Source organism: Entelurus aequoreus, linkage group LG08 (assembly GCF_033978785.1).
Source record: "Entelurus aequoreus isolate RoL-2023_Sb linkage group LG08, RoL_Eaeq_v1.1, whole genome shotgun sequence".
NCBI classification, from domain to species: Eukaryota; Metazoa; Chordata; class Actinopteri; order Syngnathiformes; family Syngnathidae; genus Entelurus; species Entelurus aequoreus.
This window is the reverse complement of record NC_084738.1, coordinates 16,295,442-16,315,552: the sequence shown is the minus strand read 5'-3', so window position 1 is coordinate 16,315,552 and position 20,111 is coordinate 16,295,442. Positions and strand designations below refer to the sequence as shown.

Sequence of the window (20,111 nt, the reverse complement as noted above, 5' to 3'; positions counted from 1 at the left end):
AGTCATTTTTTTTCCTACATTTAAAACTCTTCCTTGTGGAAGTAACATGTAGTGGTGGTTCTTTGGTCAACATTTTGCACAGATTGTTTTACAGACCATCTTCGAGATGCCCCGCAAAGCACTATAGGTAAATTTACACCATAATGGAAAATCCACTGACGTCACAAGACAGAGCAAATTCCAAACAGCTTGTTTGGAGGGAGTATGAAGGAAGGCAAGATGGTTTAATAAATATCTCCACAAAGCTTACATGTTTTTCAGGACTTAAGCAGACCCCACATACACAACAGCAGGTACAAATAGGTAAGAAACTTTGATTTTGCATAAAAGGGCCCCTTTAAATAATTTGTTTAAAATAATTTCCAGGGTGAATCATAGTTTTATTCTACACGAAAAAAATGTGTGCACTTATTTTTATTTTGTGTACACTTACTGTATGTATTTTTCAAAACTCAACATCAAAACTAGATTTTTTCAGTTTCAAAGTTGATCTGTTCAAGTACAAAACTTTTGGCCCTAATTTAGCTCCTTATCATGTGAGTCTTTTGAACAGATAACTGAGGTACCACTATAGTCATTCAGTGTTGGCGCTAGGAATTTCCAAAATGGGGTCCCAGGGACCCCATCAAGTCATAAAAATGGGGTCCCACAGTAAATTTTTGGAGTCCCATTTTTTTGTAACCGTTTTGAAAACAAATGATACATGTATGCATTATCCTGTTATATCTCACATTTCATATTGTGTTTTGGAAAAAGATTGTCATAAACGTTACTTATTTCATTTAAAAAACATACAAAAGAAACAATTTTTTTAATGCATATGTAAATTTATTCAGTTATAAACATTCATTCACCTTCTTCTTTCCTTCATGGATCTAAACTTTACCGCTGCCGGTATTTTTTTCTATATTTTTATTTAATAAGCTGTAGATGTATTTATTTCAGTATAAAAGTGTAAAAAGAGTTTTGCTTCGGTCATGAAATGATGATAATGGTGTGCCAGGGCATACATACATTATTTATTTAACGCTTAAATCTCTAGAGTCTACATTAACTCCAGATCTATCCTTCAATTCTAAGTCGGGTTTTTTTATGTTGTTTTTTTGTTTGTTTTCTGCACTTTTTGTCAAAGAAAACTATGTTGTTGTTTTTTATAGCAAACACACAAAATACGCAGAATCTTCCACAAAAAATATATTGTTCAAAATGAAATATTTGATGTGAAGTAATCGGAGCCTTGGATAGGTCAATAATACATAAAAATATTGATTTTGATTCAATATTATGTTTTGAGCAATGACAGTTTTAAAGAAAAAAAACAGCTTGGTTTTATTAGTCAACATTGCAACTTTTTCTAAATTACATTTCACCTGTAAGCTTTTTTATTCCACTTTTGTTATGTTTTTGTTTATTTTAATAGTATAATAATATATATAGTATAATAACATATATATAGTATAATTTTAGAATGTGCCGTGGGCCTTTAAAACATTAGCTGCGGGCCGCAAATGGGCTCCGGGCCACACTTTTGACACCCCTGCTATAGATAATAAAAAATTAAATCTGATAAGTCTATTGATGAAAATGCAGAGCCTGGCGACGCATGCACGTTTATCATAACGCACAGTCAGCATCTGCTTCAGTAAACAATGACGTCACTGTCAGCGATGCCAGCGACACTTGCTAACTTGTCAGCCACTTCACCAAATGACTCCTTTTGAACATTCTTCGCACATTAACACTTCAAAAGGCACATATTGGCCCCGTTTGTAGACCTGCAAAGTATGTTTTTGGGGTGGAGTTTGGTCGGGGGCTGGTTAGCTTGAAGCTAACAGCTAGCATGTTTCCATTCTCGAATGATGTCGACCGAGCGGGAGATAAAAGTGAAGTTTCCATGGACTCACAAAGGACTAAAACAACTCATTTACTGGAGACATGGCACAGGATGAAGTTAAAAAGGCTGACTTTACAGTCACTTTAGTGTTTACCATGAAGTCTTTCTTTTGACAGCCCCTCGCGGTAAAGTTGTCCGAATGCAAACTGAGGCAGTATTTGTGATTGATAAAACCTTCGGCGAATCAAAATTTAAGAAATTGTATTGGAAAGTTCATTACTTTGGAGACGACCAATAACAACGCAATAAACGGGGACGGAAATTTGACCCGGCAAATATAAACAAAACAAAACACCGCCGGAAAGCGATAATCAATTTAAAAAAAACAAGCACGCAGAAGTTTTGACCCGGAGAAGGCAGGGTCAGTAAAAAACATGAATTTAAAAAATCTGCGTCCCGGGGACGTGCGGATTACTGGAAATGCGCTTCCTTTCTGATTTCAATGCGTAAAAAGACACAAAAAGTGCGTTAACGCCAACAGTGGTCATTATAATAACTGATTGTGTTTTCATTGAACATTTTTTTACCCTGCTTTCCTTCATCTTGTCTTCTTCCCCGATGGCCGGGATAATTTTAAGCGTGATGGATCCTTGCGACTGCGACTGCTCAAAAACAAACAAACAACAAAAACACAGTGAGCAACAAGTCTTTCCATGCACGATATTGCAAATGAAACATGACTTCTACCAGAATGTGACTAATTTCATCCGGCCTTTTGTGGGTTATCAGGTTGCCATTGACCTCGCGCAGCTCGTCCCCCACATGCACCAGACCTGGCGACACACGTAACAACACACACTTTGAAGCAATAGATAAGATAACGTCTCCATGGGAGCAACCAGGGGTGACCCCTGTTTGAAAAGACTAAACACACACAATCTGGTGGCACTAATCTGGAGGGTTTAATCTCTGTTGACAGTTTTGCAAAGCGTTACACAACGTAATCTCCTCACTTGTGTGTCAGTGCTGATAAGGAAGTCCTGTTTGTGGTTTAAGTTACAAAAAAAGAGGGGGGGGGGAAGCGACCACTAAGTGTGTTGCCGTCGCTCTCACCGCTGCGATCAGCAGCTCCTCCCCTCATGATCCGAGCCACGATGACAGCCCCCGTGACCTCATCCCGCCGGATAGTCGCTCCCTGGTGGGAGACACAAATCAATCCAAAAACTAATCTTCAGTTTTTAGATTATTGTAATGCACAACATATTAGCTAACCCTACGCCACCATGCACATTTGGTGGAAGTATAAACAACAACTGGCTGAGTGTGTGTCAGAAGATGAAGGACTCCCCCAGATTAAACGTGACACACATTCACCGCTCAAAGAAGAGCGAGCACTTACCAAAGGTTCCTTGTTCTTCACCAGACGCACAATCTTCACAGACTCCTCCTCCAGGTCGTCGTCCACGTCGTCCGGCAGTGGCGGCAGCACCGGGTCGAAATTCTTTTGGGCCACCGTGTCGTGGGCTGACAGCACGGCCTGCGTGGCGTCACAACAACCATGAATACAGTAAAAATGCTCCAATTAACACCTTGATTCATTTAAAATCTCCTGTAGTTGCTGAGTGCATGGTGAACAAAATCAAGTATGAACTAATTAATTTACATTAACTCCATAAGATGGCAGTACAGTAGCTGCATTTAAGATATTATGAGTGGTCAGCATGTATGCGCCTCACTGTGAATGTCACTACTTAGCTGTTGGTGAGACAATGTTAAAAGGCTCCTCTAATGCTGACAACATTAGCACTTATTTTATAGTTTTGGACATAAAAATAATGTCTACAGGTGAAATTCCCCCAAATTGGACACCGCCGTGCTTTAAGGCTTGTGCAGCACATTTTGGAACGCCCACTTGTATGTACAAAATGTGTGCAGGCATGCATCAGCCTGTTGATGTTGCCTACAGACAACTGGAGGCCATTTCATATTGCGTAATATGTGTTAGCGTCTTTATCCCGAATCTCTATATTTTTGTGCGGAATTTGAAGGAATAATCAAATATGTCCGCCAAATGCAATGGGGAGTCGGCGTGGCGAAGTTGGTAGAGTGGCCGTGCCAGCAATCGGAGGGTTGCTGGTTACACCTTCTACCATCCTAGTCACGTCCGTTGTGTCCTTGGGCAAGACACTTCACCCTTGCTCCTGATGGCTGCTGGTTAGCGCCTTGCATGGCAGCTCCCGCCATCAGTGTGTGAATGTGTGTGTGAATGTGGAAATAGTGTCAAAGCGCTTTGAGTACCTTGAAGGTAGAAAAGTGCTATACAAGTATAACCCATTTATCATTTATTTATTTATCATTGTTGCAGGTTGTAGGAATGCAACTAAAGAAGGGGTCAGCATGCATACATTTCCAAATGATGGCAATATGAGGAAAATATGGACCGTTACAGTCCAACTGATTCCCGCAAAATGCAAGAGGAATGTAATCTGCAGCAATTATTTTAATGATTATGATTTACACAAACAATGTTTTTGGTCAGAGTTTAGATGAAAAAGATTTTAGAGACTCAAGCCAAATATGATACTAAAATTCCACCTTGAGGGCAGAAAGACTGAGTCAAAACTTGCGGAAAAACAAAGAAAAAATGCAGGCTCGGTGCACAAAAACGAAGAAGAAAAAAAGAAGCCCCTCGTGTTCCATTTTGTGTGCTCTTCTACTGATGTTTTCCTGAAGATGCTTGAGGAAATGCTGAAAGAGCATGTGGAAACACAGGCTATGATGTCAATGGAAAAGGATATGGAAGAGCATGGGCGTCTGGAAATAGCGATTCTTTTATATTTATTTTGTGCTCATGTTAACCATATCAGTTTTGAAGCAATCATGGGCCAAAATAATAGTTTTAATGCCTTTATCCACACTGTCTATATGGGGAAATGTGCTCCAGTTCTGTAGATGATGTCACACAAAGTGGGGGCTGCAGTTCGAGTCTTGAGATGGAAAGGTTGCGTAATATGGGATATGACTACCAGATTCATTTTCAGAAACAAAAAATACATAAAGATAACTTGTTAGTGTAATTCTGGTCATCTGGCTGCTATGGGTCATTTAAAGGGGAACTGGACTTTTTTGGGAATTTTTCCTATCCATAAAAACATTTTTTATGCATTTTAACTTCTAAATAAAAGTCCACTTACAACGTAGCCAATAGGAGGTCCTCTATTTCGCCCATTAAATCCAATACATAACCATTCAAAAACCGCCAACAATACTCAATTTACATTTGGTGACTTGAATATTAAGCAAGTATTAGTGATAATTGTTATTATAAGCTCTAACGCAGACAAACTATTAATAGCGGCACCGTGATCACTACCGTGTGTCCCAATGTTTATATCATTGAGTGGTCTGCTCTTTTCTCGCTTCCTTGAGCTCCCTAGAAGTTTATTGTAGATCATACATCGTGCATCTCACCAGAAGACATCTAAGTAGGTATTCCAGCAAGTTGGTACACTTTGACAGCCATTTAGGACCGAAACTGGTGAGGACGAAACGAAAAGACGCTTGGTCCCCTGCCCTTTGTGAGGATTATGAGACATTTTAATGGGAATATATGAACATCCTAGCAGTCTGCATCCTAATGACAGCAGACATTACACAGTAAGTGATGTTTTGTTATGTGTGTTGGCTCTCTAAGTCTGTAGTGAGTAATAATTAGTAATGGAAAAAAAAAGCAGACGTGATGCGTTTTTTAAATGTATGCTTAAAATGATCAAAATACATAAATATTAAATGTTATTATAAATGTGCTATTGTAATGTCTCTCAATGATTGTGAACGATACATGCTAAATGCATACATGATTCCTTCTTTCTTGAGTCTCCATGCTTATTTAACACGATTAAAAATGAACCGTATTTAATTGTGATTAATCGAAATGAATCCCCAGCAACAGTAATTAGGTCACCTTATAACATGAACACCAGTCTATGTTTGTGTGTGTACCTTAAGGTGAGGAGCACTCAGCAGGAGAAGCAGCTCTTTTTCATCCTCCTCAAGGGGCCCATCATGGAGCTCCTCGGTCAGCTGACCAAAACATTTCTTCATTAAAACGCAAGAAGAAGTTGAGAATTCGGCATTGTGTCAGGCTGCACTTACATCCTCTGCCAGACAGGAGGCGCTGTGCAGTACCGGGGACGGGCTCTGCTTCTCGTACTGTTTCAGTTTGTCGTGGACCTTAACCGGCACAAAAACAACTTGGCAATTTGTTCTTTCTACATTTTTCAAACTGATCATGTGACCTGCCGACATGCATTAATGCAATGAGTGTAGAGTTCGTAGTAATAATTAACACACCTTCATGAGGTAGCCAAGGCTTTTCTCACTGAAGACACCTTTAAGGAAGACCAGGTCCTCCTTGTGGTTGGCATCGGGGTGGAGCTGAGATGTGAGCAGGGCCAAGGTCTCATGTAGATCTATTGTATAACAAGCAATGTGTCGGTAGAAAAAATATATTCAGTATATATATTTGGGTTAAAATGATAGATGAGCCTATCCAGTGTACGCCCACCACTTCAAGGAGTACAGCTTTGTAAAAAAGCAAGCTTTGCTACATATCTTGAAAAACAGTCAATAATTCTACCAACTACTTGCTGAACAATATGTTGACATTTTGCATCTTAATTCTCACTCAGAGTTATGTCTATTATTTCAATATAAACACTGCATGTACAATAAACTGCATATTATGGGTGTCCAAACTTTTTAATGTGAGGGCCGCGTTCATAGATATTGAAGGATGCAGGGGCCACTTTGGTACATTTTTTACATTACGATAATAAAATCAATACATTGTACATGCTAAACTATCTGAACAAAACATCCACATCTTAGCTTTGTGCTGTTAAAGGTAAAGCAAATTAGAGCAAAATTTAAACACCTTGAGATACTTAATTTCTTCTTATAATTTACCAATGTTGTTAATATTCATCGAACTAAAACCTTGAAAGCCTTGAGCACACTTTTTTTTTCCATTGCTGTACTGATACTGAACTGAGTCTTTGATTTATTTTGTACAATTTTCCATTTTATCTACTATTTGTGCACTTTCATTTTTGAAGTTGTTCTTGATTTACTATATCAATTGATTGACCACATCAGTAACTATTTAAGTGCATCACTTCCTGTTGGAAATCGCACACTGACGAAGACATTGTCGAAACCGGTCTGTGTTTTGTAGCGCCTACGCAGTTTATATGAAAATTATTAGAAGGACACGTGTGTTGCTGGCCTTGCTTTTTCTTTAAGTACACTTTTTGCCGTACACCTCTTTATTTTTGTTTTTTGGAGAGTGTGTGTTTTTTTCCCATATTTTGTAACACTTGAAAACTTACTCTATCTGGCAGGATATTTGTACACAAGTTCATCATGACAGGATGCATGCAAATCGTGACAGACCATACAAAGTTACACAAACAAGTAAAATTTTGGGGGATTTGGGCCGCTTGCGTTTTTTTCCTAGTTTTGTTTATGTAATGTAATCTGGGACGCGTTTATTATGTCTGTAAAATGTGTCGCGGGCCATAAAAAAAACAATCCGCGGTTCGCACTTTGAACACCCCTGCGGTATACCTTGATCAGGTTAGGTGGTACCCACCTGTGATTGTAGACACCACAGGCATGTTTCGCTGAGTCATTCAGAGGAGGCAAGGAGGGTGCGGAGGGGGAAGAGAAGGGAAGGAGGGTAAACCACGACCGCTGTGAGGTCTCTCCACTGATGCCTGATGCTCGTCGATGTCAGCCAAGGTGAAAAATGCCAGAAATCACTGGAAATAATCATAATTTGAAAAAAAGGTAACAACCAAATGTCAGAATTATTATTTTGTGTACACACACACACTCACTTCTCTTAACAATCTGCTAACATAAAGTTCTAATACAACACTGAATGCTGTTAGAGAAACTCAACTTGTCTCCATGGCAACAGTATATCAAGAACCCTCTCTTATTGTAAAATAACTATGTTTATACATAAACTGTGAATTAGTTTGACATGGTGTGTGAGATTAGGAGTTCGACAAACCATCGAAGGGTCGAGTAGTCTCTCAAAAGGTCCAGTCTGGTGATTAAAGTGCGTTGGCCGTCTGCATCTCCTCGCTAATCTCGGCCAAGGAGGTCATGTAACTATCATCGATTACACTAGCTCATCTGTCAGTCGCTTCACACAAAACAAAAAATGCCTTCTATTGATGTATTTTCATGCTGGGATAATAAAACAGAATCCGTAATCCTTCAGAATTCCTCGTAGCTTCAAAATGTCTTCCATGAAAATAACCGTTTGTTTTTGTCAAAACAAAAGTGTACTTTTTAAATCATGTTTAAAAGCGTGTGCCCTTAGAACATGTTTATGAGCAGCAAAATTACCATCTCCCTCACTTTTAAAGTTGCAGGTTGTCATGTCATCATGAAGGAAAAACCTCCTTCCTCACAGGGATATTACCTACTGCTTCTATTATTCACTAGAGATTTACCGGGTTTTTTTTTAGGGCCGATAATTATTCAAGCAGTCCGATAACCAATATTTGGAGCAGATATAAATATGCAGTAAAATATATTTAACCATGGATAATATACATCAGTAAACAGCTGGATAAGGCTATAGGTAGTTTTTCTAACATAATTTTTTAAGAAATGTCGGGCCAGTAGCGACATAATGCTTCATGCAGCGCTAATGTTGTGGTAAACGTAGCACCAAAAAATATCAGGGGATTTCACAAACACCTTTATTACGTATGACTAATTCTTCGGATCAGAATATAGGAAATCTCCTTGGAAAATTGGTAAAAATATGGCATTTGTCTACATCACAATACCTCGCCATGTACTCAATTTTGATTTGCTCAGGCAATTGATTCCACAGAGTTACCCCACAAACTGAAATGCACATACTTTTAAGAGTTGAGTCAACACATAGCTGTCTTAGATTCAATTAACCCCTCAAATTATATTTTCAATCTCTGTCTTTGAAGATTTTTAGATATTTGGCAGCAGAAGATTATTTCTTGCTTCATAAATTCCTTGTGCAGTTTTGAATTTGACCAGATCCATACATTTCATTGTTTGCGACTTTATAAAGAGTACATTTGTGTGTTTCCGATTCCCAACATTGTGTATTATTCTCAGTGCTCTTTTATATACCGTCAATCAACTTACTGTGCCTTGTATATACATCTTTATTTTAATTTTAATTTTATTATTTTTTATTTTAGCTAAGTACTGTGTGACTTGTTGAAGGGTGGACTAGCAAAGTAAGATTTTCATTGTACGGCAAACTGTCTGTTTAACTGTGCATATGACAATAAACAATCTTGAATCTTGAATAACCTTTTTAACGTACCCTTGTATGTTACCCCACACTTCCACACAGTAATTAAGATATGGCAATTATAGTGTACCAACATTTTGAGTGTCGGTAAACTTTATCATTGAGTGTATATTTACATTCAAAGGCGACAGTTTTTGTTTTTTTAAATCTTGCCTATCACTCATTTGAGACAATATTACATACTGTACGTCTTTTTGTGTGGTGTATTATAAATTGCCAAATACGGCTTGTACAAGACAGCTAACAACGTAGCTAATGGGAGTCATCTATTGCGCCGACAAAGCCCTCTAAAAAACATCCAGAATCCAGCAATGTGACCTGCATATTAACCAAGTATTAGCAACATTGTTATTATAAGAGCTAATGCCGAGAAACTACTTTTAGTAACACGGCACATTGATCACCAAGAAGTACAAAAAAAATCAAACAGCAGCTGCTACTGTATTGCCTCGGAGTTGGCCAAATGTTGTGCTAGTTTATAATTCATGTCTCACACATATTAGAAGGCTGTGGCCATAAGCAGAGAAGTTGGTCAACTCAACTGAAGACATTGTGAGAAAGACGCACACCTTTTTTCTTAACCTGAATAACAGAGAGCATTATATTATTCATTCATCTTCTAAACGGGGAACAAAAGCCCTGTGTTTTGTTTTGTGATGTGTAATGTCTATTGTTTAAATGTACGGCGGTGAAAATGAATTTCCCAAACGGGAACCAATAAATCTAAATCTTTTACTTCACTTCTTCCTCCCTTCATTTTACGCTCTCTAATTACAAGAGCACTAAGCCAACAACACATCACACTGACTCCATGAGCTGGCTTCCCGTCGGCCATATGGTGGTATTATCTCGCCTTCTATTTAAGATGGCCCTGTTGGCACTGCTGGGGACTTCAACAGATACAGTTTAGACAATAAAGTAGCAGTTGACTGGTAAAGAAAGGGATATGTAGCAAATTTTGTGTGTGGCCACAATCATTCATCCTACTACAGAGTGAAGCACATTACTCAAACTCTCCATGTACACAAACTCTCTCACACACACACACACACACACGCACACGCACACGCACACGCAAATACTTGTATTTGTTACCTTCTTGAGACCTCCGAAAATTGCCTACCTCTTTAAGACCACCCTTTCTAGATATATAAAGATTTGTATTTACAACATTAATAATATATACATACTATGCAAATATAAAAGTTACATTTTTTGTTTGTAATTGTTTTTTAATCTTCATTATTTACTTCAAGTTATTACAGTATGTCTCTATATACATATTTATTAAATTTTTTGAATTAATTTTGGCCAAAGGGGGCACATTTGAATTTCTTACACACACGTGTTATTGCATATTTTGGCCAGAGGGGGAGCACTTAAAATGTTTTGTTTGTAATTGTTTTTTAATCTTCATTATTTACTTCAAGTTATTACAGTATGTCTTTATATACATAATTATTTCATTTTTTAAATACATTTTGGCCAAAGGGGGCGCATTTCAATTTCTTACACACACTTATTACATATGTTGGCCAGAGGGGGAGCATTTAAAATTTTTACACAAACTTGTTATTTTACTTCTTAAAACAGACACACTGTCAATTTGAAAAATCCCTCCTTTTTGGGACCACCCTAATGTTGATAGCTTTCACCACCAGGGGTGCAAATGAGACATTCTCTATTAGATGCAATGGTTTTCCGTTTTGGGACCAGGATTTATGTCCTAACTTGTTCACCGGTCCTTATATGGAAGGTACTCTTCCTTGTTGATGTCTCAAGAAGGGTAGAAAAACAAGAAAAACACACACGCGTACACATTGTTCCTGGCAATCACACTATCATGTTGTCACATGACCCAAATGGCCAATCACATATTGTCCGGTCCTTAGCCAATCAGAAAATTGTATTTTGTCCCTTTTACAGCGGATTTCTCCGCTACTGTGGATCATTTTGTCAACTTGTAATAAATTTGTTTTGTATATTAAAATGTACTTTCTCAACTTCAAACATTTTGCTTTGAGGTGGCCCTTGCCACTACGTAGAGCCAGGACTGCATGTTATGGAAGTCATATAGGTAGTTTAAAAAAGATTGGCTGGTTTAAAGTAGATATAAAATATTCATATAGTTTTTGTCACTAAAGACAAAAGTGTGAGTTGATTTTAAAAGTTTTGTTTCTCCATATTGGCAACTTTGGGAGGGATCTGAACCAGTATGCACATTTTGAAGGGTTTGTAATGGCAGCGTTAGTTGTAGTACTGGTGGCATGTTTTATTCTAATATACATTTACAGATTAAGCCTTTGCTTCTCGTGTCCCAGTGAGGGAGGAAATCAGATGTGAGCGGACATCCAATGTATGAAGTATTGACATGCAAACATAATAAATCATTTTTGCACAGACGACACGGTCAGTGAGCAGCATTTTATTCCCGCAAAGCTCTCTCTCTCTCTCTCTAGTCTGGAGATTTGCAGCCGTTTTTTGATGATGCACAATTAGAAGTGCTGGAAATAAAAGAAAATGTAGTGCAGAAGAGATCAGAAGGCTCTAAAGAGGCTTACACGAAGAACACGATTTCCAAACACCTTCATCATCACACCCCACTGTGCAACACACAGCGGGATGGAGGGTCAAGCCGAGCACAGGCGCAGCGTTGTATGTGTTTGGGGAAAGCAGTTTGCAATTTCACAGCCAAGGGCCCTGACTCAGTGCCAGTCTGCTTGGCGTGTGGCCAAGCATTAGAAGCTTTTGACTGGTCAAACGCCCTCTGACTTGTTATCATGTGTGTAAACGCATGCAAAACATCCTCTCACGTGTCTTTCACTCCTATTAAAGACAACATGAAATCTGCGTCCCAAAATCACAGAAACAAAACATCATATTCCGCTGTAAACTAATATTGCCTGAAATTTATTATTTTTTGGGGACTTTTACCGTTTTTAAAGCTATGTTTAGGCAATATTGTTTTTTGTTGGTTTTTTTAAATCAGAAAAACCATGCTTATAGATGAACTGCAATTCTGGTTTGGAATTTTGTCTATCACATCCTCTATTATGTGAGACAAAAACATGTTACCCTTTTTTTTAAATGCATTCTAACTTGTAAATAAAAGCTGGAAAAAGTCAGATATGGAGCCAACGGCAGTCACTCTATTTTGTCTATAAGGCGCACTAAAACATTCAGAAGCCTTCATCAAGATTTTATAGAGTGTCCGCCCTGAGATCGGTAGGTTGTGAGTTCAAATCCCGGCCGGGTCATACCAGACTATAAAAACGGGACCCATTACCTCCCTGCTTGGCACTCAGCATCAAGGGTTGGAATTGGGGGTTAAATCACCAAAAATTATTCCCGGGCGCGGCTACGCTGCTGCCCACTGCTCCCCTCACCTCCCAGGGGGTGATCAAGGGGATGGGTCAAATGCAGAGGACAAATTTCACCACACCTAGTGTGTGTGTGACAATCATTGGTACTTTAACTTTAACTTAACTTTATATACATGGTGTAAGTAATACATAGTGTAGTAACAAGCACATTTATAATAGAATGTAATTTTTTACCATATTTTGGTCATTTTAAGCATTGCCGGAACATTTCTTTGTGAGCACATTGAGTTCACAAACGCATTACAACTTGGGATGTCACGGTATGAAAATTTCTTATCACGGTTATTGTGACCAAAATTATCACAATATTTTTGAAATGTGCTCCAAATTTTCAAAAAGTACTTCAACTGAAATCTTTTAACCAAGAAAAAATAAAAAACACATTGAAAATGATTTCCTTTTGTAGGAGAAACATTATTGTACATAAAAATACTGTTTCATGGACCTCGAGTAGAAATTGAATGTGCATATGAAAGCAACACAAGGTCTTATAAACAAAGTAATATGTTAGAAAAATAAATAAATAAATGTGAACATTGTGCAAGATAGCACTTTATGGACAAAAGAGATAAAAAAAATAAAAACAAAATGTAATACATTTGCATGTTGGCACCTGATGGCCATAAGACGTAACTGCACTTTTTGTCCATATAGATATCAATCAATGTTTATTTATATAGCCCTAAATCACATAAAATCGTGTTCATGTATGAGGTCTAGTCTTACACTTAGGGCTGCACCATTATGGCCAAAATAATTAAGATTATTTTTTATCAATATTGAAATCATGATTATTCATTATGTTAGGTAAAACAGTGTTGGGGTGTGAATGCGACACCATCATGCAGTTTGTAATGTCCAATAAAAAGGCCATAGATGCACGTTATCCATATATCTAAAGACAAATATTTGTCTTTATGTTCATTGATAGTATCAATGTGTCATCTTTTTCTCATTACATGATGCCTTTATCTCTCTTTTTACATGTTCATAGAGAGAGGTATTCTTTAAAATATGTACATTTACAGTATATGTACTAATATAAGTACATGTGCATGCTGTATCGGGACAGATCCATTAAGAGTTTGAGCAGAAATATGTCGTATAGAAATTAACCATACACCATAAAATATTAAGAAAATATAAAACAAAAAGCAGTTTGGCTAATGAAAATAAAGCCTAATAAACAAGTTTTTTTCTTCTCCAACAACACCAACAGTTTGGCCAACAAAAATAAACAGGAGTGATACATCTCACATTGAATACACAATTATCACAGCCTGCGTTCAGTTCAATGAGATGACAAAACATTATAGCGACTACAGTATCTGTTATTTGAACACTGATCAAGTTTGCAGTTAAACAAAAGGACAAATGAGCATCCCAGTAAACAAACAAAAGACTTTATAAACAAGGTGTGGCAACATTCCCGACACATCGCCTGCTGCATGTTTCCTCACGTCATTAACTCTCAGTCACAGCAGCTGATGGACGCCGTATTGAGAAAATGAAAGCAACATCAAAGTTTTCTCCTTCGCTGTATACTTTTAGTGTGAGACAAATGCATCCGTCTCCAATATTGTCCACACCTGTCGCCATCAAAAAACAGCAGTGCACTCCTAAATGCACAACGAGACTCCACAGAAATGAAACGAGGGAAAATGAAGTTAAACCAAGCGCTTGGCTCTGTCACAAAGTCCGTATAGCTGTGTTCCGCCATGTTATTCCAAGCTGAACGACGCATGTGTGCATGCGTCAGCGCAGCTGTGAGTTTGTTCATGGAAGTAAGCAATGTTGCCTAAAATGCATTAATAAATGAAGTTTTTTCGGTAATTAAAAATGTAAACGGTATTACTAACCGTCAGGAATTTTACCGCGGTTTATTACTATACCGTTTATCGTTACATCCCTAATAACGTTTGCGTTTTCCTTCAAAAACAACTAACTACTACGGCTACTCACGGCAGCCTTCGTGAGAGACAAACAAACATCATAAAGCAATAACTTACTGTACAACGTCTGCTCCCACTGAGATGGCGATTGATGGGATGTTCATAGCTTCCCACTTAGATGACAAATTAACCATAATCCTTGCAAAGGGGTTAAAAAAAAAAAAGGTGGGTGCAAATAAGGGTGTTTGTGTCTTTCTCACCATCTCCGTGTCTAATTTGGCTGTCATAATTGACTAACTTCTCGGTTTATGGCTACATCTTTCTACTATTCAGGTGAGAGGGATGATTTATATTCTAGAATAACTTTCACCAGCTCAGAGACGACGCATCAGCTCACCGGCTCATGATGTCGACATAGCAGCGTAAGCTAGCAACCTCACTGTGATCAATGCGTAGGTCCTTAACGTTACCAGTTATAATAACAATATTGCTAAAACGTGGTTGATATTCAGGTCACAAAATATAAATTGAGAATTGTTGGCACTTTTTGGATGTTTTTTTAGTGGGATTTTCTGGGCGCAATAGACAGTTGTGTCATGAATGCATAATACAAAAGACCTGTGTGTTCTTGAGGATTGTGAATGATGGGCAAAATTCCAAAAAAGTGTAGTTCACCTTTACTTTTTTTGTTTATAAATATATAAATAAAAAAACAAAAAATATATATATAAACAAATAAAGTATATATATTTTTTTATATAAACAAATATATAATATATATAAACAAAAAAAGTAAAGGTGAACTACACTTTTTTTGAATTGTGCCCATCATTCACAATCCTCAAGAACACATCTGTATTTAGTTTTATGCATTTTAACTTGTGAATAAATGTACATAAAAGTTTTCTAACAATCGAGTTAATCGGTATATATATATATATATATTATAGGGTACTCTGGCTTCCTCCCACCTCCAAAGACATGCACCTGGGGATAGGTTAATTGGCAACACTAAATTGGCCCTAGTGTGTGAACGTGAGTGTGAATGTTGTCTGTCTATCTGCGGTCCCCTCCAAGGTTTCTCATTTTCCCATTGGGTTGAGTTTTTCCTTGCCCTGATGTGGGATCTGAGCCGAGGATGTCTTTGTGGCTTTCGCAGCCCTTTGAGACACTTGTGATTTAGGGCTATATAAGTAAGCATTGATTGATTGAGTGTGTGAATGTTGTCTGTCTATCTGTGTTGGCCCTGCGATGAGGTGGTGACTTGTCCAGGGTGTACCGCGCCTTACGCCCAAATGCAGCTGAGATAGGCTCCAGCCCCCCCCCCCGTGACTCCGAAAGGACACACACACACACAATTCCAAACATCAATAGAGACACAGAACTTATTTCAGGAGCAATTTTCAGAAAACCGTAAATGATGTGAAATTTTACTGCATGCTTTGAATGGGAAAAATTAGCACCATCTGGTGGAACATTTTAAACAATTAAAAGCTCAACAATGATTACATTAGATATTGTTAACAAACTGTAAATATTGGCTCAAATAAGACACTTTACAACTGTTTACAATGGGACATTTATGGTCGTAAGGAACAAACGTGTTACATTATAACAATTAATACCCTCTGGCTAATTTAACCTAAAGCGCTTTGAGTACCTTGTAGGTAGAACAGCGCTATACAAATATAACCACTTTATTCATTCAACACAGCCAAAATATGTTGAAAATAAAAAGTGAATGGCACAAAATATCTGGAGGGTTAGTAAAAAGTGAATAATGTGCGTTTGAGTTAATAAACAGTGCATCCACACATTAGTGTAAATAAAAACAGGTGTGTTGTATTTCTGGACGCCATAGAAATAGCAAGCTTGCCTTACCTTGTTCGAAGCTTCTTTTTTTCTTTTTCCTTCCTCCTCGTAAGTGTCTGAGCGCGTTTATGTCGCTCTTCTTTACTCGCTCTTCGTGAACGGACACACACGAGGTTTTATTTCCACTCCTATTCCTCCTCCTCCCTACACGTTACCATTATCATCTCATCGTCATCATCACCATACACCCTCCTGTCATGGCCGGCTGCCATACGGCATTTAGGGGTGCATTCAAGTACAACTCGTTTTTTCTGAACATTATCCGATTCGAGCGAAGGATAAAGAGTTTAGTTGAAAGCGATAACATGACGATATGTTGCTTTTTTAAAAAAAAATCGTTAATAAAGTTGTATTCGACGCAAGTATGAAGTAAAAATAAGTATGTTTATATGTTAAAATAACAGCATTAACATAAACATGCTTAATGGATCTTAAACCGAGGGAGGGAACCAAATTATGTGTTTCCGCCTGCACCTGAAAGCATCACCATGTACTCGAGCAGCAAGCCACTCAGATCCAGCCATTTTTTCTTCTTTGTTACTGTTCCACAAACGCATATACTGCTGCAGAGGGAACAATCATGAGAAAAACATATATATTTGTATAAAAATGATTGTTAATTTATTTTATAATTGTAATTGTATTAGTTATTCACTTAAGTTGGATAAATTATTGTATTTTTAAAATACAATAATTTATCCAACTAAAGTGAAAAAAATCTCCTCTTGATAATGTAAAATACTATTTTACATTATCAAGAGGAGATTTATTTTCTGATATTTCACCAATGTATTTGATCGTTACCTTGCTTATATGATAAATGATAAATGGGTTATACTTGTATAGCGCTTTTCTACCTTCAAGGTACTCAAAGTGCTTTGACAGTATTTCCACATTTACCCATTCACACACACATTCACACACTGATGGCGGGAGCTGCCATGCAAGGCGCTAACCAGCAGCCATCAGAGGCAAAGGGTGAAGTGTCTTGCCCAAGGACACAACGGACGTGACTAGGAAGGTAGGTGGGGATTGAACCCCAGTAACCAGCAACACTCCGATTGTTGGCACAGCCACTCTACCAACTTCGCCACGATATACATCTTTGTATTTTATGTTATTTTTATTACCATAAATACATGTGTTTTTGTCATTAAAAAATACTGTTATTTTAAAAAGCAAATTTATTTTATGTCTTTATTACTGTACCTCCTGGCCCAGGGTCCAGAGCAAAGAACTGTTATTGACACACAAACCCCATGTTTTGTTCAATCACAGATGAACCATTCAGAAACGTTTACAGCTTTTAAAAAAACAATTACAAGCATTGAATAATGTTGAATCAAGGTTTACACAAAGCTAATTCACAATAAAATAGGTTTCTTACAATGAATTACAGTGCAATCATACGTGACTTATTTAACACATTTGCTATCATTCATAAATAAAGAGGTGGAAACAAGCATGGTGACGTCATGTTAGATGTCGGAATCAGAGGGCGTCTGAAATAAAAGAAGTTAAACAAATATTATTATATTGGATATTTTACAATTTTTTAAAGTTTTCCTAGACCCAGACCACACTCCTCTAGTTTTTTGCCACAAATCTAACAAACAGCAATGAAAACACTCATTATTATCTTTGCAAATGTCGTATATTCACTTACCGTGTACGCAGGGTTTTTGAAAGACACAAAACCATCATCCCCGATGGGTTCAAATCCCTGTCAAGATATCAAATCAAGTTAAAAGCTGAGCACAAACAAAAAAGTGTTAGTTAAGGTGTCCAAAGTGCAGCACAGGGGCAATTTGTGGGCTGCATTTTTTTTATTGGTCTGCCCGCTATTCTAAAAAGAAAATTAAACATTACAAGGGAGGATTATGGAAAATAAATATTAGATTAGGACAAAAAATTTGATAAATGTTAACATGTAGGCTTGTTTCTTAGATAGTAGATGGCTTTAGCATGGATAGCCCTTTTTAAGGCTTTAAATAAATAAATTAAAAAACAACTGCAGGGACTATTTTAGTAAAAAAAATAATTAATTGGATTGTCTAAAAAAACAATCCAAAATACAGTAGCTCAGCTTTGTGTTATAGATGACATTCATGGTATAGGTAATAATATCACTTTTTTTCTCATTTAAATGTATTTTTAGAATGTGCCGGGCGCCAACATTAAGCACACTTTGGATACCCCCTTCCTTGATATTATTTTCTTAGGTAAACATGTGTTTGCGTAATTACCTGCGCACTAGAGGGTTGTGAAGGGACGTCAGCATCTTCAGTGTCTGAGCTGTACGCCGGGTTCTCAAAGGCCTCCTGCCAATGTCAGTATAAAGAGTACAATTCAGGACTCAGGAATTATATAGATGTAGAAAATGGTGATGATAAGTCCAATCACCTTGTTGGCAGGATTGCTCATTGTTGTGGGCTCCTCCTCCATATACAGTGGATTGGTGACACTCTTCTGCACAAATATGACATAGAAATAAACCACAGAATACAAGACACTGCAATTTGCAATGACTGTAATGTTGCTTTATAGACCTTGGTGTTTCCGTTGGGTGCAGCAGCGGTCGGCACGCTCCTACTTCCAGCTTGTTTTTCAGCCTTGTAGAATGGATTATCAAAACTCTTCTGCTCCGTCTCCACCAAGGATAAGCATGGAACCTGGCACCAGGAAGTAACATCAAAAAAGATCTAATAAGCACATAACAGCTTTTTTTCCCTCCATTTTTATCTACCGCATCTCCATTCAGCCTTGTGTCCGGGTCTTCTATTCTTGACAAATCTGGGGACGGACGTTTTCTAAAAACAGAAACATTATAAAAATATTTCAAGACTTAGCTGTAATCATAAAATGTTTATGAGTTCACATAATATGTAATACAATAAGGGTGTCAAAAAACAATGCACACAACACTAGAAAACAAAACTAATTAGTTTGAGGCTAGAATTTAAAAAAAATAAAAAAATAAATATATTGAGTCTATATAAAAATGTTTTCCAACTAATGTACAGATATTATAAATATATATATATATATATATATATATATATATATATATATATATATATATATATATATATATATATATATATATATATATATATATATATATATATATATATATATATATATATATATATATATATATTTAAATATACTGTATATATACATTCTTTCCATTTTTGGTTGTCACCACATCAGGTAAATCGCATGAACAGTTTTGACTTAGTTTATACACCTGAACCATGGCTGGGAATCGAACCCATGCCTGATGCGATTAATGGCTGGAGCATGTACCATATCACCAGCAGGGATGAAAAAGATTCTACTTCATATTTATCAATATTAATAAAATAGTAATTTTGTATTTATTCATCATTAAGTTATCATTATAATACATTCTAAAGAATGTATTATAAATCTGAGACATGCTGTAAGACAACATCATTAAAAATGTATTTATTTATTTTGTAGACCAATAACTCCTATCCAACTATTCATTGATCAAATATTAAATGGTAAATGGGTTATACTTGTATAGCGCTTTTCTACCTTCAAGGTACTCAAAGCGCTTTGACACTATTTCCACATTCACCTATTCACACACACATTCACACACCGATGGCGGGAGCTGCCATACAAGGCCCTAACCACGACCCATCAGGGGCAGGGGTGAAGTGTCACAACAGACGTGACGAGGTTGATAGAAGGTGGGGATCGAACCAGGAACCCTCAGG

The 20,111-nt window shown here is 37.3% G+C and overlaps 2 protein-coding genes across 2 annotated transcripts in view; both read right to left on the bottom strand.

The window, feature by feature from the left end:
• The window catches only part of mpp3b (MAGUK p55 scaffold protein 3b), a 32,534-nt gene extending 15,927 nt beyond the window's left edge, over nucleotides 1–16,607 (bottom strand). The window contains 8 exon segments of the mRNA XM_062055691.1: nucleotides 2,422–2,496; nucleotides 2,582–2,667; nucleotides 2,948–3,029; nucleotides 3,234–3,371; nucleotides 5,837–6,067; nucleotides 6,188–6,306; nucleotides 7,488–7,656; nucleotides 16,372–16,607. Of these exon segments, the coding sequence (XP_061911675.1) occupies nucleotides 2,422–2,496; nucleotides 2,582–2,667; nucleotides 2,948–3,029; nucleotides 3,234–3,371; nucleotides 5,837–6,067; nucleotides 6,188–6,306; nucleotides 7,488–7,527 (771 nt within the window). The 5' untranslated portion in view covers nucleotides 7,528–7,656; nucleotides 16,372–16,607.
• Nucleotides 16,608–17,573: 966 nt separating this feature from the next.
• The window catches only part of lrp2b (low density lipoprotein receptor-related protein 2b), a 68,001-nt gene continuing 65,463 nt past the window's right edge, over nucleotides 17,574–20,111 (bottom strand). The window contains 6 exon segments of the mRNA XM_062056363.1: nucleotides 17,574–17,864; nucleotides 18,029–18,085; nucleotides 18,609–18,683; nucleotides 18,766–18,831; nucleotides 18,912–19,034; nucleotides 19,109–19,172. Coding sequence (XP_061912347.1) covers nucleotides 17,841–17,864; nucleotides 18,029–18,085; nucleotides 18,609–18,683; nucleotides 18,766–18,831; nucleotides 18,912–19,034; nucleotides 19,109–19,172 — 409 coding nt within the window. The 3' untranslated portion in view covers nucleotides 17,574–17,840.